The sequence below is a fragment of the Haemaphysalis longicornis genome, unplaced genomic scaffold, assembly GCF_048455015.1.
Source record: "Haemaphysalis longicornis isolate Haplotype H1 unplaced genomic scaffold, Haemaphysalis longicornis Haplotype H1 scaffold_2, whole genome shotgun sequence".
NCBI classification, from domain to species: Eukaryota; Metazoa; Arthropoda; class Arachnida; order Ixodida; family Ixodidae; genus Haemaphysalis; species Haemaphysalis longicornis.
In genome coordinates, this window is record NW_027526295.1 from 225,983,191 (window position 1) to 226,005,780 (window position 22,590).

The following is a 22,590-nucleotide window of genomic DNA, read 5'->3' on the forward strand; positions in this document are numbered from 1 at the left end:
CATCTCCCGCACCCCGAGGTCACTCCCAAGTCCTGTGAAACCGTGCCGTCACTTAGAGGCATGGAAACTGTGAAGAGTGACTCCGAGCTCCAAGCGTAGGGAGTTTGTCGAAGCACACCGAGGGACGAATGACTGCTACAGTATGGTTCAGGGTAACAATGGCACCCAGATAACAAATTTCTGTTTCCAGTTGCGCAAATGCCACCTGACCGTCATGTTCCTTACAAGTGGCATCAATTGTGCTTCGACGCTTATGTTACTGCATTATTATTCCTTGTCAATTGTGCCTCATGTTTCCGATACGCTTTATGTAGCATTCTTTTTACGCATGTGAACCAGGTGTACAGTGTGCCCTGCACACAACAACCGCCATGTCAATCAGTCATCAGTTTGTTATAGTACCTCTTGTTTGTTACATGTGTGAACTTCAGTTACCAATATCCGAATCCTTGCTTGCTTTGTTACAAATTTATAGATGTATAACAAGAGCAGCTGTCATGGGTCGCAAGCAATGATGACAAAACAACAGAGCCTGGAAGAACCACACGCATGCATACTAATAGACGTAGCCTCTGACATCGAATGCCCTTCTTTGCATGTCTGCAGGGGTGGAACTGCTGCGCCAATTTGCCCTGCTGCGCCAAGCTGCGCAGAAACGGCAATAGACCCTATGCAAAATGCGCCCCGCCATCTCACGTCGACTCCGGTAACTAGGTCCGCCATTTTGGTACGGTCGTTTGAAACTGAAACCAATTAGCAAAACATAGAAGGCGGGCATTGACCGCTCTTGGTGATGGACTACGATGCCGGAGCATTGCTTCGTGCCGCAGAGCACGCAATGCGGAAATACGGTTCAAATGGAGAGAAAAGGTACGTGAAGTTCTACGCTTTGAACGAACTTTGTGACGCGAACTGTGCCGGCGCCAGCAACCTTTGTGACACGCTGGGCGCGGTGCGCTTGGGGCGAATAATTGTCGTTGGTTCGCTAAGCGCGGGGTTCCGTAGTCGCTGTCCGTATGAAAAATACAGCTGCGTTGGAGTTCTGTTGTCCAGTCTTTGTATTCTAAATGAAGCGTGAGCGTGCGCCGCCTATTCACGCGACTGACAGCGGCGCTCGACCGGGAAAACAGTACCACACGTTGCCAAAATTAGGCTGTTTCTTTACTCGTCCCTGTGGCTCTGCGCCCGCTTCATTTCATTGTTAAATGGTACCGCTTAGCCCCTACACGAGCTTTTATCGTACCTAGGGCTGTAAACAAACTTTTCTTGCCGCACTACGCCGTCACGGCGCGGTTGAAAATTTCCTCTGTGGCGGGCGCGCACGGTATGGGAGTGTGCTGTTGATTTCTTTACGTTGCATTTAGCCGCGTGTTGTTGCAGAAGTGGCAAACACTGTTTTATGATGCTCTAACGGTGGAAAATTCGAGCTTTCGCACTTGGTTCCCGATTTGCCGGGCTGAAAGGTTTGTTGTTACGTCAAGTTAACTTGGTGCCCAATCTCATTCCAGCAACGATGTATTTACTGTCGAAAATTTTGCGACTAAAATACACTCACTCCTCTAGTTTGTCACATGCTGCATGCATGCCTCCGACGTAATGATAGTGGCCATTGATGTAGGTAGCTGAGACAATTTTCAAGTTTTATTCAAAAAGAAAAAAAGAAAACGGCCACAGTTGCATCAGGCCGCCGCGCATCAGCTTGAGTGCTTTTGCGCTTTTGTGGATATAACTGTGGATATAAATGGAACAAAAAGAAGCATTCGCGCACCCCTGCATGTCGCGGTCTAGTAAACACGACGTTGCCCAGCCTCTGCGTGCTTGCGAGATGACCACGGCGAAATGTGGCATGAATGCTTGCTGGTAGCTCATAGGTGACCCTTCAGGTGTCATGCCAGTCCTTGTTTCTGTCACTGGGGAGGGGGGGGGTGGGGGGGAGGAGGAGCGGGAGGCCAGCACAACTAGGGCAAAAAACTAATTCTCGAGGCTACCAAGTTTTCTCCCAAGCGCCTGCACGGCACTTTGTTGCTGCTCGCATTGCTCCTGTACTCGACGTGCATCGAACAGACGCATTGGCAAGGGAAGGGAGGGGCCATTTTATCGCGGGCTTCTCCAGTCAATGTTTTGGACACTCGCTGTTGATGCCCTGCTGTCTCGGACGTCCCCACTGTTGTGGCGGCTCAGTGCACGCAAGCTCCGGTGGCGCCTCTTAAAACCTTCGGCTTGCAAAAGGGCGAGTAGGTGCACAGCAGCCAGGATGTGACTCCATGCTCCACTGCAACCCGCCGGGCACTCGCACGATGCCTCCCCAATCGCCCCACTGTCCGTCTCAAAGGTGAGGCACACAACATAGGGCCGGCCACTTTTCTTCTGGGAGCAAAAGCAGCTGCTGAGCACATGGATGAGGCCCAACCTGCAAGAACAGAGAGAGTATCAGTAAATAACACTCAGGGAAGAACAGGACTAGTCCGCTGCAGTTTATGGTAAAGGGACAGAGCAGAAAGAAGTGGCCACAAGGAACAGACTCAAAATGACCAGATTTTGTGTCTTCCTTAACACTGTTGCAAGGGAAATAATCTACACCTCAAACAGCAATGATGTCAAAATTGTTTGTCAAGTTCGAGCGTGCAAGTATCTCTGCATGCTTTGTTAATGCATTTTTCAAGAGAAGGAAGTTTAACATTTAAAAACCTCAGCGTGGGTAATGATGTATACCAGTACCCGCATAATCGTGTTCGTCATAACTTAAGCAAGCAATAATATGATTATCTGGAACTCACTTCCAGAATCTTTCGAGATAAACAGGTAAACATTCGGGCTATACCGATGACCCATCGAATTAAAAAAAATCTTCTAGTTCAGTGAGTTCGAGCTAACGAGGTTTTACTGTATTATCTATTCGTGCACACCAAAAACATGCGCTTTAGAAACAAACACAACCACCCCACCGCCAAAAAAGGAGAAGAAAGACACACAAACAGATTTTTTGCGCAGAACATGCGCAATAAATAATGAACACACACAAAAAAAGAAAATACAAGGCGTATGTGCGCTTTTGTAGTTAACTTCGCCGCAAAGCACGATTGCAAACGCGCGGGCGGACGACCGTCACGGAAAACGGCCGCAACCTTTCCGTAAACATCTTCGCCAAAAATCATCCCGTAAATTCCATGTACAGCATTTGAAAGTACCTAATCCACCCACTAGCGGTACGGTCTGGCGATTGTCGCTCTCCTCTTTCAGGGTTACTGCAACAGGGTCGCCGCTACGCATTTGCGTGGTAAGCAACGATGAACAAAGTGCTCTGCAAATGCTCATACCGGTTAACTCGCGTCAAGTAAAAACAAAGAAGGATTTACTTACTGTGAGTCGCACGTGCTTGTCCGCACCGATGAAGGCGAGCAATGCGCCTCGGTGGCTAGGCGGCATGCCCTGCTCCGCTGCCGCTCGGATGGGTCTTTGGCGCGGAACCCCGAGTGGTATGAGTCTTCAGACACAGTCGGCAGCGCAGGCAAGTCCTTCGTCCACAATCCGCGGTCGAGAGCCGGAAAACACCGTCCAGTTTGAGCCATACCGCGTTACCGTCACCTACTCTTCCACAGTAAACAATACGATACTTCCCGATCGGCGCCCGTACCAATATGGCCGACGGTCTCGTTTACATCAGTGTTGCTAGATCACCAAGCAATTTCGCATAGGGTCTATTTGCGCGATTATTGTCCATTGAGAGCATACAACGCCAAATTTAGCCGAGTCTTGTCGTCGTCCGGGCAACACTGAGCGCTGGCTTTCCGGAGCGCCGGATTTCCCGTCGATCACCCGTTTAAAAGGGAACGGCAACAGTATATCTATCATATCTGTCTATCTATCATAATAGACGCAGCCGCATCCACGCCGCATCCATAGCCACGGCAGTTCAGTGCACTCGTGGTTCCCTCGTGGAGTTTATCGCAACGTTGTTATCGCCGCGGGTTTCCCGGAAGGCCGTCACCAGCATGAGTAAAAGCACTTTGAACAGTTATCTAGTGTTATAACTTGAGGCATGGCCACTGGTCGGCGACTCTGGCTAGTTTCGGTTTCAAAATTGGGGCGATCCTAGCGGCAGGGTGCTGCGGCGTGGCCCTCCCCTTTCCCTCAGCGTTTCTTTCCACACCGTGCATGCTTCCGCGCCTCCTTACGCATGCGCAACAGCTCACCGGCGCCAATAGTTTTTTTTTCTTTCTCTGGGCGCGCACGGCGGGCCAGTTTGGTGCGTGCGTAAGCGAGCCGGCGTGCGAAGGGCTGCGCGGGTTGCCTAAACGCCTCCACGGGCTGAAAGTTTCGCTGCATTATAAAATATATTCGAATGTATTCTAAATATGGGGCCGCGGGGGAAGAAGCGTCACCAGCCCTGCGCAGCTCTGTGGTGCAGCAACACAGGGCGGAACAGTTCGGCCAAGTTTCTCGTCTTCTCCAAAGATGACAGGTAAGCAAATTAGCTTTGCACAAGTCATAGTGAATTCCTTAGAAGCCGAGCGATTGCACTCTTCTATTTTCAAAATAATTCGGACATGTAACGTGAAGTTAATGAGGCATGTCAGTTGTCTTGGAGTGGAAACTAATGTGCAAATATCCCAGCCTTGCAGGTACACAAAGTTTTAATAGAAGTAAACACGCATTCGGCGCGCACACTCGTGCTCGTAAGGTGAATTTGAGGCGGCATTGCCGTTTTGCGATTGGCTTAGTTGATTGCTTGAACGTCGATTCAGGATTCTTATCGATGTATTTTCTGTGGTTGTTTCGTGCAGTGGGTTTGAGTCTTGGGTGGGGCCCCAAGTCGAGGACGGTTCGAGACTTCATTGGACGTTTCCTCTGGTGAATCACCTCAACCCCTCCGAAGTCATCACGCTGCACCTGCTCACGAAGAAGGCAAGCTCAACTGTACGCGCTTCTTGTCATTGACTGCGTACCTATTACCACGGCGATTGTTGGCGCGGGGTGGCGTGCCCTAACCAATTTTTCCGGTGCCATCTTGCTCCAAAACGGATATTTGCGGCAAAACTGCTGCCAGACGTTGCTTCAGTGCTCCGAAAAATCTGACGTAAAACTGCGGTGTTCAATGCCAGTCGATTTGCACAGGGAGCAGTGGAAGGCCAATCCGAAATACATGCGTTGTCTGCAGCTGCCATTTCAAGCGTTTCGCTCATAAAAAAAAAAAAAAACAGGTTAGCATTGCCGGGTTTGCTGTTCAATCTAACCTGCGCGCCCGCGCCTTGTCATCTTATCGCGAGTGGCTTTGCTGTTCCATGTTAGAATCGATATCGGACAGGATGAGATAAGAGGCGCTGCCCAGACACGAGCTAGGGAGTAGCGTGTGACAACCTAGCCGATATCTGCAAGTTATGAGCTGGGTACATGCGGCTTACAATGCAGGAAAGCTTTTTTTCTGAGCGTCCCCCCCCCTTCCTTGTAATCAGACTGTTCACCCGCCATTAAAAGAAAAGACGGGTGCGCTCGATTTGTGTTGCGATTGTGTTCTGTGTTATACGACGTGGTTGCGCATTATTTTTGTACGCAGATATAATCCAGCAATGAGTGGTCAATAGTGCGGTTATTGTGTTGCAACAGTTTTTTCTAGCTGCATTTTGTTGGTGTCAACAAGATTTCTCGGAAGTGTAAGGTCGGGTCAACGCTTCCTTTCAGAGTTTGCGTTAACTGGCCCAAAAGGCAGGCCTTGAAGCATACATGTGCGTGCTTTCTTTTAAATTATAGGTTCCCGTTTACTGTGTCTCTGAACTGAAACGAGTTTTTTGAATGTCTAAGAATCTCGTCTCGAGGCGAGCCCAAGAAATAAGTATAAATTGAGTGGAACTTTTAAGTTCTTTTCTTCTCCCGCCGAGGTGTGCGCGAAAAAAATATGTATAGTGACTAGAACTTTCGAAGTTCTTCTTGCGTAATCAATTATTGTGTACCTAGATGTGTATCTTGCACGTTTTTTTCCTATTCTGCAATGTTGTATGCCTAACTTTGCATGTCATATTTTTGCTTAGAGTCCAACAGAGTGTACATAAAATGTATGTGCATTATATGCGTGTAGTGCATGTGTTTTCATGACTTAGAATCAGAGATGTCTTCATATGAATTTTGAATAAAAGGAAAGCGAAAAGAATGTTTGTGTAACGATCCAATTATTATCGCCACAAAGACAACAATTCGACACCAGAAAACACACTTTTACCTACATGTTTTCTCCGTTCAATTGTTAAACACACACATACCAAGCGACGGGCGGCGGCCATTCCGAGGCATCGCCGGCGCTCGTCCAACTTTCGCGCCTGGTGCCATTGCCGAGCGGCCCATGAGCAGCGACCGGCGGCAGGCGCGGAAGCTGGGCGAGCGTCGGTTGCTGCCAAGGAGGTTGTGTTGCCAGTGTTGCTGCGGCCGGCGCGCGGCGGCCCGGACCGGTTACCGCGGAAAAAATGACGTCAGCAGCGCCCGCGACGTCACCAACCTCCTTTCCCCCTTGCCACTCGTTGCCATGACGATAAATGCAACATTTTTCAGACGCCACGTACCACTAGGGGAGCATTTGGCGCTGTTGGCGCGAATTACGCGGGACCACGGTGGATGCTAGAGAGGCCGCCCCGTGGCATGGCCTCTGGAATTTGCAGCTACTCGAAGTAAGACGAACGACCCCTTCGCACATCCTTCGCATCAGTAGTTTGTGGTGATTGAAGTCTAATTTTTCGGGACCTGCACGAACCGAGAACTGCGAAGCCGCTGCGCGCGTGGGCTATTGTACGATACTGAGCGCATGCGCACGACTACGCGAGGTTCCGCGCGAAGGGCTCGCTCCTCTAGTGTTGCGGCGGCCGCTATCAATTTCCTTTCCGCTGTCGAGTCGTCGAGTCAAGTGGAGAGCTGCGGGACACGTGCGCGTTAGCGTTCCTCGGTGGGAGTTTTCGGCGCGCACGAACCCCGAACTTACGGCCAGTAACCACGTACAGCTCCGAAGTTGCATCAGAAGTTCATTTGAAGCCGAATTTTTCGCGCTGCTTTAATGAAAGAAGTGGTGTGGAGCTAAAACAGTTCCGTGCAGCGCGCCACACAGCCGCCGTACTCGTTCGCGCGCCGACGAGGCCCGACTCCGCCGCGAAAACGGGCGTCTTGATGGGATGCCGTGTCCGCTTTCGCCTTCGCGTCTACCACGAAACGAGGCGTCGTGAAATCGCCGTCTTCGTTCGCTGCCTGCCTATGATGCCTGCCTTCTCGGTCGACGCGGCGGCAGCAGCTTGCTGGGAATACGGCATCATATTGTACGGCGCCTTCGTGTTCGGGCCTATCGATGGGAGACGATGCGCGCTCGGCGCCGCGCGGGTAGGGCACGTTCGCGACGCCTGATTTCGCGGTTGCGGCGACGGCGGCAGCGGGGCGGCGCACTGCACGTGATTGTTTTAGCTCGAAACTACTTTACCAAAAAATTAAAAGGAGCAGCCACCGTTAGTAACATAGTCAATCAATCAGTCAGTTTATTATTACAAAAAATACATAACACGGGCAAAATATACAGAAGGAGGTCCCATAGTCGAAGACTGTATGGGGACCTCCTGTGCAAGGTAAAAGTGAAAAAAAAAGTTTTAATAAATAGTGTTGATTATTATACAAATAAAAGCCAAAAAGTCGCTACATTTAAAGGAATTGGCAAAAAGCAGGTTTCAGTCCCGAGTAAAGGGTAAAATCAAGGTGCCAGCTCCTATCTGATTTATTGCGCTCCTGCTAAATAATTCTGGCCAGTTCTATTTTTCATGCAGTTTTTGGATTAGTTGCTCTTAAAAGTGCGCTCAGCTGCATTATTTAAAGCCGTCAGTGTGCTCTAAAAGTGCTCCAAAATAGCCCCTAAACTGCTCCAAACCTGCTCCAAAATGGGATTTTTGCTGCTCCAAAGCTGCTCCAAAATAAGACTTTTGCTGCTCCCGTGCCTGCTCCAAAAAGCTAGACCCTGCTTCCACCCCTGTGTCTGGGAACGAGCATAAATACCACTCACCCTTCTCTAACAGCTGCTGCACCTGGCGTCAATGTGCAATGTGCAGAATTGTGGGGTTGGATACGTGCTAAATACTTTCAACGGGCACACACACTTCTAAGACAAGGAAAAACCGCTTGATAATAAAAACATGAACCATTTTAAATTGTAACTTCTTGAGGAGTTAAAAAAAAAACTATAGGCTATGTAATAGGCAATGTCGATGAATAAAATACAACTCTGTTGACCCATCCTGGTAGCTATGCGGCGAAAGCCTGGTTCCGCTGTAAAAGCTGTAATTCAATGTAGTATTGGTTTGTTTGTGTCTCTGAAATGTACTCTGTTGTCCCCTGAACAATGACATGATGAGGTTTTACCTCACTTGCAATTCCTAAGCCTGCTCTTCTTCTTGATTTGAATTTGTTTAGCAGTGTTTTTTTCTGAGGAATGGAGCTATCCTCCTCGTGAGCATGCACAAGCACCTCTGTCTCTTCCATGACACCTGCGGGGGTGCATCACAGGCGTTGCCATTGATCAGCACCTCGCCCTTTCTTAAGTGCCAAATTGTCTTGGCAAGAGTTTACGGCTCGTTTCCTCCTTTTTCCTTTCTCCTAACCAAAGTTCGTACATGCCACTCGCTTCAGCATCACGCATTTTCCCCACCTCATTGTGTTTTACCAGCCGAAATCATGCAGGTTTTCACTTCATGCTGACAACGCAGAAGCTATCCTGTGTCGGCTTCATGAGTAAGGTTACCCTGTTGGAGATGCAGCCAGTGCAGGTTTTCTTTTTCTTTTTTCAAGTTTTTTACGCATCAATGAAACTGCTGATGTGAGGAGGCACTTATGTGACTATACTAGGGGACAAATTATGAATGACAACGAAAGTTACCTCTGCACCTTATCACTACAGCTGGCTGTTCCCCTGAGCGGTGCAAAGAGTGCATTACTGCGGATAGTTTGAACAGGACACGTGTCATCTCCATGATTTTTTGCAGTGAATCAGCTAATAAATTACTGCAACGATGGCAAACAAACTAGATGAGAAAAATGAGAGTATGCCCCGAACTAATTAAGCGCAATCTCCTTCCAAAACACGCATGTCAATTAAATGACATGTTGACCTGTTTGTTTACTTGTTTACTTGTTGACCTGTTTGTTGACTTGTTTGTTTATCAAGGTTCCACGGTTATAAGCGCACACACAACACAGTTTTTTTGAAAATCTCTTCACGACCCCTTTAATATGCTTATAAACGTATCCAGTGACGACAAACAAACTGCGTGGGACAAGGCAGACGATATCACGCATTCATAGCAAACCCCTTTCAAAACGCGCGCGCACTGACGTCACGGGTCCGGCGCTTTGGCGGAGAGATACAATACATGAGGTGGTGCCGTTTTGAGTTGTAACCGAGTATAGTCATGTAGCTGCTAAGAGCCGTTTCTCAAGGTATGTCTCAAGATGTAATTGTTTTTAGACCAAAGCATTGGAGTAAGGTAATACTACTGCTATTCCTCTTCAGTACTTCCAGGTAACATGCACGCAGAAATTTTGTAGAGAGCTGTTTCATTCCTGATGCTTGGGACCGTCTTCTTCCATAAATTTTATTACAGTAGCTGACCGGTTTTAAATGCATAGCATTTCAGTAACTCACGATGTCACCCGCGTTGGCGTCCGTAGTCCGCGTCCGCATCGCTCCCCCTACACTATATAAAAAAATAATACTTGCCGGCGCCAGGTTTCGATCCTGCGACTCCGCGGGCGGAACGCAAGGTGCACGGTACTCTACCAACTGAGCCACAAAGCCGACACAGAACGGAAGGTTACGAACGTGCCTTATATCCTTGACTCATTCAACCGTCGGCCAGAGGTGCGCCCTCTCCCCCGCGTCCTCCTCGCCTTCTCTCCGCTCGCAACGCCCTCTCTCGCCGCGTTCGGTTCGGGCGCACAACAGGTGGGGACGTGCGCAACACCCGCTCTCGCCGCGTTAAGTTCGCGCGCAAGAACAGGTGGGGCGCTTGCATCGCGCTCTCTCGCCGCGGTCGGTTCGCGCTTAAACCACATATGTCGTTCGCGCGCGCTGCGGTCGCTAACATCTGTGGCGTGATCGTGACGTCAGCATCACGCGTTCGCGTGGTGGCGATTTCGGCACTATAATACTCTCTCGCGAGGGGCATTGGATTGGATTCGATTTGATTGGCTTGGATTGGCTTGGATTTGGATTGGATTGGATTAAAGTGGATTGTGTTGCGTCATAGCCGCGCCACGTTGCGTCATAGCCGCTCCACGTTGCGTCATAGCCGCGGCAGGGGGTTCACGGCACGTTTCACCATCGACTTCATCGACAATGTCTACGCTGGAAGACAACAATTACAACAACAACCAATACGTAATCCATACGACTTGCAGGCGCGCCCCCCCGCAGAAATGCTCTGCATTTGATCGTGCCCCTCGCGAGGGGGATTTTTGAAGGCGTCCCAGCTTGTGAGCCTCGCTTCGTTGTTTAGTAACTAAGTCCCAGCCGTCTTCTTGAGATCGTAGGCAACATTCGCCAGCATGATTGTGTCGTCCCACCGGTTGTGAACACTGACGCGTGCATACATGCGGAGCCATTCATCCGTGTCGACGTTATCAGTGCCAGTAAAATCACCGGGATCACGGGGGTGAGACACGATGACTATCGGCGGAGTAGATACAGGCTCACCGGGGGGCGGCATCATGCAGCTGCGAACGTGACGCCCGCTTCGAAGCCCCGTATTTTTCGGACCTGAAGGGTAATGAAAAATAGTCCAAATAAAAGAGCAGTCCGAAAAATCCGTGTGTCATCACTCCAATGAAACAACTGGCGTTTCCTCGGGAAAGTCCCAAATACCCAGCAAGTCCAAATTTTCGGAGTCCGAAAAAATGGTCGGCTACTGTATTGTGTGGTAACTTTTATATTCGACGTTTCTTACCAGTGTGCTAACAATCACGCAGCTGTAATTGTGCGCACCTGTATTGTACCTTTCATTGTAGAACATAACGTGCACCTGGCACCGTGAAGAAATTTGCTTGTACAGACGTATCTTTGTAGTCGCAGCATCCCCACACGACTGTCATCATAATCGTGACGTGCTCACCACTCACATAGAACCCTGAGCGGAATCGTGATTCTTTTCTTCACAAGAGAGAGAGAGAGAGAGAGAGAGATAGCAGTGGGTTGGTCAGTTTCTCATGGGGAACATGTTGTGTCAGCTGCTCGTTATTGAGGAGCTAGTGGAAGGGGAAAATGTTGCGTATCAATGCACATATTGTGCAGTGAAGCATGCTTTTTAAACCCATGGTGGTACCATAGGTTTAAAATGATAACCTTGTGTGTAGGGCTAAAAGAGAGCGAAACGACATGCAGTGCCAGAACAAACATAATGAAGAAATGTGGATATGCTTTAGCTGGGGTCCAAGGTTATGGTAAGGAGTCAACCGTGTTAGCTGTAAGGGACTAGCTGCGTGTAGTGAACGAGGTAGAGTATTGACACCACAGTGTGGGAACAAATTTACTTTTTCTTTTGTGGTTCTTGTATTGCTCCGAGTACGACGGTTAAGTTCTAGTTTAACTCCCAAATAAACAAACCATTGGACTGCACATCCAACGGTTAATAAAATAATAATAATAAATATTAGGGTTAAAAAATAATAATAGTTCACGAAATATTAACAAATGACTTCTTTGTTTTTCTCATGTACATACAAAGTTACTGCTAAGCAGATGCCATCTGGTACAAGAACTGAAGGCACGAGAGCATCATGGGCTAAGCACTACGCGAATGTAGCAAATTGGGAGGTGCAAGACCGACAGCCTCGTGATTGTCAGCCTTCTAGCAGCCTTCAGAAGTCTGCTAGTAGAAACATTAGCCTCCAGGCCATCCCTTTCCCTCTTTCATCGGTGTCCTCACCCTTTGCAGAGAACCTGCCACCGCTGCCACCCACACCATCCCAGTGGCAGAGGACCCCGCTGGGCACCCATGTTCATCGCCAGTTGCTCCCGGGATCCGCCAGACTGCAAAACGTTGCCGCTTCCAGGCAGCTGGAGAGCACAATACTGGGCCCACACGCGGAGGCAGATGACGCTGCTCCAGTTGAGAATGCCTCCTTTACGAGCCTTCCCCTGACGTGAGTGCAGTCGTCATTGCACTATCATGCTGCCACTGTGCTTGACAGCTGAGGAAACCAATTCTCGGAGCCAGGGTCGGGCATGTCGTTAGAACAGTCAATGCATTACCAAATTTTCACAATTGTAATTTGCATTTTTTTGTCCACTAAAAGGAGGCTTCAAATTTGCGTGTGCAATACATTGTCGGGTGCAAAACTAAAACCGGCTTCAAAGCACCCAGCAGAGTAGCCATGGAGACTAACTCCTCCCAAAATCCAACTCAATCCAATCCAAGACAATCTGTTAACATCATGCGGGTAAATTTTGGCATACATATTCCTTGGCGGGCACACCTAAGCCACCTACTGCAAATGTTTGCTCTTAATTTATTTTTCAGATTAAATTAGTTTTTCAGATTTTTATGCTTAAACTTACTTGCATGTTATAATCAGGGGCATGTTAGAATAGCACAAATACGGTAATAAGGGCGAACTGGTTATTGAAACATGCCACATATTGAAACAGCAAGTTTAGTTCATTCAAAAGATTGCCGCGTTAGAATCACACTGACACCACTTTTAACGTAAACTTCGCTCAAATAAGCTGTATAATTAGAAAAAAAGGCAATGGCCATGCGACTCACTATGATGTAATACCAGCCAGCTCTGTGATTGACGGAGGCCAGCAAAATCAAACGCAAATTAGGCAGAGCTGATAAGCTTGCCGAACGAGCTGTTTGTGCTTAAATTTGGGGCACATTCTTTTTATATCAGTAAGAATGGTGGGACAAACAGTGGAACTTAAGAAAGCACACATAAACATAGAAGTGACGATGCGCACTGCTGTTGGTACTGCGTGCACTATGCTTGGTTTAGATGCACAGCACTGCGGGGCTTTGGGGTTGTCTCTAACGACACTGGCTGATTGACGCAAGCGACGGTGTCTTATGTGACCATATTTGTCGAGGGAGCACTATGTTTCACGAAACGATTATTTTCCTCCATCAACAAAAACAAGCCAAGTTGAAACACAGTCACAAACAAACCAAAGGCAGAAAACGGCTTGCCGCATTGTGGTGGCGACATCCAGTTTGACTAACAGTAAACAAGTCTCCGCTCCACACCAAATTTAGCTGAAAGACCTGTTCTTATGATGCCATTGCAAACGTCGTTCAAACACACATTTTGGCGCGAGAATCAAAATTTTAGCTCAAATTGATTAATTTGACAGTGAATAAAGCATCGTTTGCTTCCGGACAAGCGCTGGGGGCACTATAGAACACGAAACCTTTCGAATAAAACAAACTTGTATTTTGTGCACATGGCCCCTTTAAGTCTCATCCCTACCGCTTTTTAATGTTTCACTGCTCCAGCACACTGACCTCCAGCATATGTGTGAGGCCTGTGCACAAGCATTCAATGTTTCCATGTGCCATTAAAAAACAGGCTGGAAGGTAACAAACAGCACTTTTGCCTCTTATCCCAAAAACTTTGAAAAGGAAGCCTGGAACACTTTAAAGTGAGTATTAAGCATTTGCGTATTAACCCAATAAGTTACTGGTTTTTCTTTTTTTCTTTAAAGGCCAACTGCACTCAAATTTTCGACAACGTAAAAATAATGTCCCCTAATAGTACACATAAAAAGAGTGCGAAATGCAAAATACTACGTTTCAAACATGAACCCGAGCGACGCAAACGGCTCGCGACATTGGCGTTTCCGGACCCGAAACTGAATAGAAAAGGCGGCCATTACTGGTGGCCGGACGTGACGTACGTGACGGAACGGAAGCGGCCCCGCTAGAACCGGCGGCCGCTCGGATCCGCCTTCAAATGCGCGTGCTAGCATCGCGTTTCGCGCTGTGATTTCCACAGAAGAACTCCCACTAACGTTTGCCCAGGATAATAGAGAGTTTTATCATATCGTTACCGTGTTTACGTTACCGTTTACCGTGTTTGCGGGAGTCGACTGCGCAGTGCAAGAGTTACCGCGAACGGTAACTTACCGGCACAGGCTTCACCGTCTCCAGCGGCTTCCGGTAACACGGTAAACGGTAACATAAACACGGTAACGATATGCTAAAACTGCCTAATGGAGTTAGGCGCAATTCCGACATAGCGTTGCTATCAATCGAAACGAAGTAGAGCGTACAACAGTTATTTTTCCATCAGAATAATTGCCATTGTAGCAATCGTGGGAATTGTGAGTAAAAAAGCGGGGTGATATATATATATATATATATAGATATTAATTGATATATATATATATATATATATATATATATATATATATATAGTCGTGAAGTGGAGTCCTTAGTTGCTGCAGGAATACGCACAAAGTAGAAGTACGCTCTTCGGAGACTTTATTTCCAACGTTTCGACCTGAGACAGGTCTTGAGTAACATATATATATATATATATGTTACTCAAGATGAAGACTGGTCCCGCAGTCGAAACGTCAGTAAACCACTGTTTTTGTTTTTAATCGTGCGTCTACCATTTTCTCAAGTATATATATATATATATATATATATATATATATATATATATATATATATATATATATATATATATATATATATATATATATATATATATATATCAGCCTAGTATTTTTCGCCTTGCTGCACATCGAGAATCAAATTATAAAAGGGATCTAAAACTATAACCAGCTTCCACAGCTAATGCGCTAAAACACGAAAAAATTACCTATCTTCCGCTGTCTTCTGCTTTCACCAGAGACATATATGTGCTGTTGAAAACATTTGACTTTCAAGTAATTCTTCAAAAGTAAATACTTCATTAGAGAACTGAAAAAAAAAAACAAGTTTATTTTTTATGAGAGGAGCAGTTCCGTTAGCTTTCGCACTTCGCAAAGACGACGGCTGATATTTGTGCGGATATATTTGTTACCACGAGCAAGGTTCACTTAGAGAGTGAGGCAATCGCACAAATGTTTATACCCGCGTGTACAACAACCCTAGTTAGGTCACAAAACTTTGGACAGGTCTAAGGGAAGGAGGTGGCGTTGGCACAGCCCAAATATCGCAAATATCGGACGCGGAAGGTCAAGTGGTCAAGACTTTATAAAAGATCCTTTTTTCTGTGATAGATGCAATAGGAATGCGAAATGTAAGGCAAATGTGCGTGTCGCGTTATTTCTTTTTTAGTAGAAATATTATTTCCAAGTATTATAAGAAGAGTTTTGCTCGCTCCAGAACGTTCGCAAGCGCGCGTATATTTTGTAGGCTTCTAACATATTTTATTGCACTGAAAAAAAAAGGCGGATAGTTTGAAAGATGTGATGGCGACGGCGGTACAGCGCGGTAGTGTAGCAGAGAAACCCCGGGCGAACGCGTCCCTGCACCCGGCGGAGTGCCGTGCAAGTCGCCGGAGAAGCGCGAGCTCTACGGGACAGGTTCCCCAACCTCCGTCACACGCCGCTCGGAACTTGTTTCGGCGACTCTCCGCCAGGTGCAAACGTCGTCTGCACGGAGCTACTTTGAACGACGGTACCTAGTGTGCTGTGTGCTTACGAAGCTTAGGATTTCGCCGAGGTGATTTTAACAGCCTAGACTGCTTATTTGGATCAAATTTGGGCAAAGAAAAACTTGAGTGCAGTTGGCCTTTAAGGTGTGTAAGGAGCAAGTGGAGAGTGAAAAGAGGAGCGTGAGAACGTACCGACATGTCAGTCACACCATAAGCGTTGCTGGCTTGAGTTGAAGTTGATGGCTACCAATACATTCCTGGAAATTTTTGAACACCTTTAGATGCTCCTTTCTTTATTTGTTTGCTAGTTTATTTTACGTAGAGAAAGGCTTCACCAAAAGTGCCTCTTTTGTTTATGCAACCTCTTTATCCTATCTGATGACGAGTGCTTTAATAAAAAAATTTGCATAAAACTAACCTGTCAGATGTCTCCACCATCCAGCATATCTGTCCAGTGTGGCTAAAATGGGGGAAGTCTTCATTTTACTCAAACAAAAAAATTTTATGAACTTAAATCCTTTAAGTGTTTGGTTTCATCATTTATTTGCAGCAAATGTTCAGTAACAAATCTTTTTATCCAGTAAGAACAGTTATCTCATTGTTCATAAGGCGTCATCAGATTTTCTGCCCCTATATCCAGCTTACGGATTCAGTTGCTATGCTTTTAGGCATATCAGGACATTTGGCATTTCTTTTGCCAGCTGCAGCTTGCACTTCTTCGAGCTATTGACCAAAATTCGCAAATTTTGTTTTGTTTTGTTGGCACAATCTCCGTCCAGCACTCCTGTGCTTTCCTGTGCTGCATTAGCCCTTAGCAAGCCATTTATCTGGGACTTAGTATGTTATAGCTGGCTGTGCGTCAGCCTCTTATAAGCCAGATATTTCATGTAAATGTGCGCACTACACGCGTGAAAGAATGCTTTCACAAAGTGAAGCTGTGTTTGTGCGCCGTGCGTTTCAGTCCCCTCGTCGAGCGGCTGTGCCAGCGGGTAGAGCCGACACTGCGCGACGACATCAGCAACAAGCTGGACAGTTTCAAGATGACACATTCGCACCTGAACACGACCACCATTTCCGCACCAGAGCCGACACTGACCGAGGAACACCAGTCGCTGGTGGACTTGCTCGACACCACGCTGCAAAGACGCAAGCGCAAGACCATGGACTGCACGCCCTCACGAGGTACCTGTGTTGTTGGACACACACTGATTCATTCAGAGTTTATCCTGGGCCACATGAAGATGTCCGCCATCTTTTTTTCTTTGTTTATCCAAAGCACATTGGAAGGAGTGGTCTGTAAAGACAGTCGGTGCATCTGAAAACTACAGTGCTGTTCAGTGTTGCTAAAGAAAGGCGCCACACTTGTAGTTTCCTTGCTTGCAGGGCCTGGCTTGGCTTGGCTCTAACTAACTTGGTACGCGTGCTATGCCTCACCACAAAAAATTGTCCCCGACTAGATCAAGGCATGATCTAGCTCGGTGGGAGTTGAGGCTTTTCTCATAAGGATTAAGGAACGACGGCAACATTTTATTCTCCATTGTTGAACACGCAAAAAAAATGAATGGTCCTCTCTCTCTCTCTCTCTCTCTCTCTCTCTCTCTCTCTCTCTCTCTCTCTCTCTCTCCCTCCCCAGTTCCTTGGTTCAATTTCGCCGAATGTGGTGTGTGCCTCATGTCAAGTTTAAGCCTGACTATACCCGTGCTTTCCGCAAAACTTGACGCAATTGAGACAGAGGCTCATGGTCTATGGTGGAGATGTAACCTTACCGAAAAAATTTTGAGGACGCTTTTAGGAGTGGTGCGCAATAGCCAAACAGGAGCAGACATTGATGCACCATCAGCGCTCGTAAAAGACGACTCACTGCAGCACCCTGCACTGGTAGGCAGCACCACATCCACAGCGCGCTTGATTCTCCCAATGGTTCCGTGATGAAGTACGCGTTCTCCACGCAAAAACGATGTCAGGACTGCAGTGCCACTTGGGGGACTCCGCAACACGGGGAAACTTTTCACACCTCCATGTGTCTTCAATCCATCATAACCTTATCGACTAATCAGGATGTTCGCATCCCACCAGCGGCATGTGCTTCTCTGTAACGCAAGCTTATTAACACTCTCACATTAGAACTAAGGGCTTGTAGTTCTGCATTAAAAATTGGTGCTCACTCCGAACGAAAGATACCCCCGTATTCTGAATCCCTCCTCCACTCCATGTGTTTCCTCCTCTCGGTCGAGTGGAGGATACGGCAACACCTTCACTCGAGGTCTCAACATATTTCATAAACGCAGTGAGGCCAATCCTCCGAGAAAATCCTCCATTCCGAGCCACCCTCGAGATCACAGTTTCTGAGGGGGAGCAAAAGGCATCTGGAGGCGAGGTTATTGCAAATTTCTATTCAAGACATGAAAGTACGCCTCAAAAATATAGCTTTATAACATTTTTATTTTCTGTTGAATAACTATACAGTCTACGCCCGTTACAACGGACCCTCTTAATTAATCCGTTAAAAAAATTTCCGCTGTAGCCGAAGTATGCAGTATCCAACCGGGAGGGTGGAGGTGGGGGTATGAGCCCTAAAGTGGATACTTTGACCAATATTGCATATACATAGTACATACACTCTGTTCTTTCTACACGCCTGCAGCACCTCCGCACACTGTTCGCGAAATGGCAAAGAATCGCGTAAACACCGTTTCCAAAGCTTAGCACTGGCACTTGGAAAAGGCCTGGCGCATGCAGTCAAGCGTGTAAAGACACATGATAAGCTGAGCAAATAAAGCAAGAATATAACTAGGTGCAATTATTAACTAGTTATAAAGCATCAGTCGTGGCCATCACAACTAGCTAGGCTCTTTTAAATCCCTTCACGACGAGGCAGGTTTTCCCGAAACCATTCGTCAAACAAATCGGATCGGTGCCTGACGTTTTCCCTAGGTAGCTTCAACATTTTTAACGATTTTAGTCTGGTCATTGAAACTGCTGTTATGAAATAACCTGATGACGTACAGCTGTAAAAGCGAAAGTTTGACCACCTGGACTGCTCACGGTTACCGGCCGATTGCACACAATGGATGGGAACCAACACCCCCCCCCCCCCCCACTTGAGGCATTTCTTACCGAACGGAATGGGAACGATGCATGCGTGATGCGTGGGAATAATAAAGACTGAACTCCACTGAACCCGAGTTTTTTATTACATTGTCGCGACGGCGACAGAGAGATGAGAAGACACACGTCTGCACGCTACAGCGCCGTGGGCCCAAAACTGGAGGCCCCGCTTTATTCCCCCTCGTGCCCAGCGCGCACCGCAAGCGCGTGGTCAGCACTCGCCACTCGTGGCTCAGCCCCAGCGTCATCGTTCCTGGAGCGTGCCCGTTTGCGGCAGCAGACGACGCAAGCTGCTGGGGCGCCGCCACAACATAAAAAAAACTGACGACGGCAGACTCGCCTCCGGGTGCACCACTTTGCGTTAAGTGGTAGCAGGTCTACTGCTAGCGTCAACTGCTAGCGTGAAGTGGAAGCAGGTCTACTGCAGCACCCCCAAACACATTCTTAACTTACCTTCAGCTATAGTTAGTGTAGCTGTACAAAGAACTAGCAATAGACGCCATAGAAGACAACATCCAAGTTCACTTTATTGAAATGATCGGGTTGTTTTTATCTCGGTGCCATCGCTGCCAAATGTGCATTGCAAAGAGCGACTTTAAAAGGCTCAGTTGGTAGCACATTCATAAGCTGCGTGCCAGATAAGATCTCGGTTTGATGCCTGTAACAGGCAGGCTTTATTAATATCTCACAGGCCTATGACACAAATGGGCAGACCTGTTAAATATCTGAGGACAGAGACGTTTCACCGGGAGTGGGGCAGAACAGTGTGCCAGACATATCAGGGTCAGGGCAGTGCTATGCTCACTTTGGGCACTCAGTGTGCCAGCATGAAAAAGAAATGCTACATATTTCTAAATCTGCTTTCGCCATAAAACAACATGTCCTGGGCAATAGCCAAGAATTAGCAGTTAGCTTGGTAACACCATGCCAAATGGCACAGCAGAGTGAAAACTTTAAAAGGGCCATGCAGGCAAAACACAAGTGTGGTTCATTTGAAAGATTGCCTCTTCAGAATCGTTCTGACACCACTTTTAACGTAAACTTCGCTCAAATAAGCCATATAAGTAGGAAAAAAGGCAACGGTCATGCGAATCACTAGCTCATCTCGCACACTATAACCTATGACGCACAGCTGTGCGTCACAGCTGTGCGATTGGCTGAGGCCGGCAAAAGCAAACGCAAGTTAGGCAGGGCTTATAAGCTTACAGAACGAGCTATTTTCGCTTAGGTGTAATGCATATTTATTTTATAGCAGTAAGAATGGACACTATGGAAGTTACAAAGGTACACAAAAGCATAGAAGTACCAGTGAGTACTGCCATTGGTACTGCGTGCATTATGCTTGTTATAGCTGCACAACAGTCTGGCGCTTTGTGGTTGCCTTGCACAACACTGGCCGATTAGCAAAAGCGACATTGTCTTACATGACCCTGTTTGTCGAGCATACCCCATGTTTCACGAAATGATTACTTCTAACCATAACAAAAGCAAGCCAGGTGCAAATACTGTCAGAAACAATGCGAGGGCAGACAGTGGTGCTGCACAGTAGGGTGGTGCCATCTAGAAGGTCTGAGGGTAAACGGGACGTTTTCAGTCCACTGCAGACTAAACAGCATACTAACGTTCGCTTAAAGACCTGTCCTTGCTACGTCTCCGCAAACGTCACAAAACACACAATTTGGCAGGAGAATGAAAATTTTAACTTAAATTGAATGAGGTTAAAACGGACGATTGGGCAAGTTGGTACATTATTCCTAGTAACAGCACAAACACGAGACAAAAAGAAGAGGGCACAAACACAGCGCTGACTAGCTACTGAATTTTGTTGCTTATGCCAGTGATTTTTATATACACATAGGCTTAATCATAGACGAAGGAACTTAAATTGGTTAATTTCTTAGTGAATAAAGCATTGTTTGCTGCCGGACAAGTGCTGGGGGCACTATAAAACCCAAAATCTTTCGAATAAAACAAACTTGTGCTTTGCCTGTATGGCTTCGTACCACCAATTATGTAATTCAAGTAAAGCCAAGTTAGACTCTCCTCTGGTTATTAAAGCCTTGATCAGGAGATTATTCAGGAAGAAGTGGTAAACTGGACTGCCTTCTGAGTTCCTGGTGCAAAATTACAAAATAGCTGCAAAACTTACCATGCCCAGTGTGCTCCTGATGTGTTTGTGTGCTGTGTGGAATGCACTTTCAAGTTCTCTTGTGCGAGCGATAGCACGTTGAGACCAACTCTATCAGATGTTCTAAAATGTAATTTACAACTTTGAAGTTGACACCTTTGCAATTCAACTACCCATTAAAAAGTTGGTTAGGTGGAGTTAGAGAGGTGCACAAGTGGATTTGTGTATTTTGGATCAAGTAATCCATTATCTGACTATACATACCACTGCAGCCTAGAGCCTTAGCTCGTCTGTAATGGGTGGCAGAAAAGAGAGCACCGTTCACCCGTCATGACAACATAATAGCCATTAAGATTTACTCAGTCTCATCTGTGTCGAGTACTTCATATCACTGCGTGAGCAATAGATGAGGCATGTCGGCCAAAAAATTTTGGTCGTCAATCTGCCTTCACTAAACCAGAGAACAGGTAGCGATATGCACGGTGTCTTGATGGGTCGCGTGACTCTTGTAGCTGCTTTTACGCGTTCTGAAATAGTAGGGACATTTTGTTACCTGAACTGGTGCAAATTAGTGCAGTGTCGTGCAGACCAGTGCAAAGTGCTACTGGGGATATCAATTATTTAAAAAATTAACATATGCTGCACTGCTTGCACCAGTGCAGCCAGTGCAGGGCAGCACACGAGGAAGGAATGGGCATGGCGGCAACGGTATGCTTACACTGGTGGGCACCAAAAGGAGCAACAAGCAACCAGTGCCGCTGCTAAGGCACGCAAACATGGCCACTGAAATGGTTAGAATGCACAGCAAAGTTGGCACGGTGTGCGAGTAGTGTACAGGAAGCAGTGTTGTGCGCTTCTGAAGCCGTAGCAAGGCATGTGCATCAGGCCGAGCCTCACGTTCATGAGGTAGGGAAAATGGGTGCTCACGCATTCAATAAGATCCACCAGTGGATATTCTGATAACTCGGTAGAGCGAAAGCGCTGCTACACTACATCTTCACAGGTCGCTCATCTCGTCGAAAGTGACCTTCAGCCGCTGGCACAGAAGCTGCGCATTTACTTTTTATTGCTTCGTTGTCGGATCCTAGCCACTGCTATGCCACGTGACTAGGCAGGGGTGAAACAGCTGCTACACCTGCACTTGATCACTCAATGCCGGCTGCGCTGTCTGCGTGCACTTCAGTGCAGGTGAACCAGGGGACTAAGTGGGTTTAACGGCTGCTTCACCACCGGTTAATCCCTCAGTCTAGCCGTCGATGGTACACCGGCTGGGCTGTCTAGGCATGCCCTTCAGTGCATGCCAAAGGATGAATCCAGTCATCCAGTGAAAATACTAAAACGACAGGCAAAATCTTAAGGAAACGCAAGTTTTCACAAAACACTGTGTGCATAGTCTGGTTTCGCTCATGATAATTGGGTTTAAAAGTTTGAACCCTTGGCATTCTTTTTTTTTGTGCATGTTGGCTGAACACAAAATGTTGTGGAGGAATGGATAAGATGAATGTGCTTGTTGATATCCCAGTTTTTAAGCATTACTATATTTTTTTCTGCCCAAAACTGGCTGCTTTGAAGGGCTACAGATTTGACAGCAAACGTGACAGCAAACATGCAATCTGCTTTCAGTGTCTTTTTGAAACATTTGATGAAGTTGTAAAGTTTGCCATGTACAACACCGTGTGAACAACTCGTGCAAGCCATAGCAACAAGCTCTGCACTTGTGCCTTTGAACAAATGTACGG

At 47.0% G+C, this 22,590-nt stretch overlaps 2 protein-coding genes across 13 annotated transcripts in view; one reads left to right on the forward strand and one right to left on the reverse strand.

Annotated features, from left to right (window-relative positions):
- The window catches only part of Para (sodium voltage-gated channel paralytic), a 376,926-nt gene that overhangs the window by 251,152 nt on the left and 103,184 nt on the right, over window positions 1–22,590 (reverse strand). The window lies entirely within an intron of this gene.
- LOC144167661 (uncharacterized) overlaps window positions 1–22,590 on the forward strand; it is an 84,746-nt gene that overhangs the window by 55,592 nt on the left and 6,564 nt on the right. For all 3 annotated transcript variants that reach the window (XM_077696850.1, XM_077696851.1, XM_077696852.1), the window contains 2 exons: window positions 11,943–12,150; window positions 16,577–16,797. In XM_077696850.1, coding sequence (XP_077552976.1) covers window positions 11,943–12,150; window positions 16,577–16,797 — 429 coding nt within the window. The remainder of the gene's footprint in view (window positions 1–11,942; window positions 12,151–16,576; window positions 16,798–22,590) is intronic.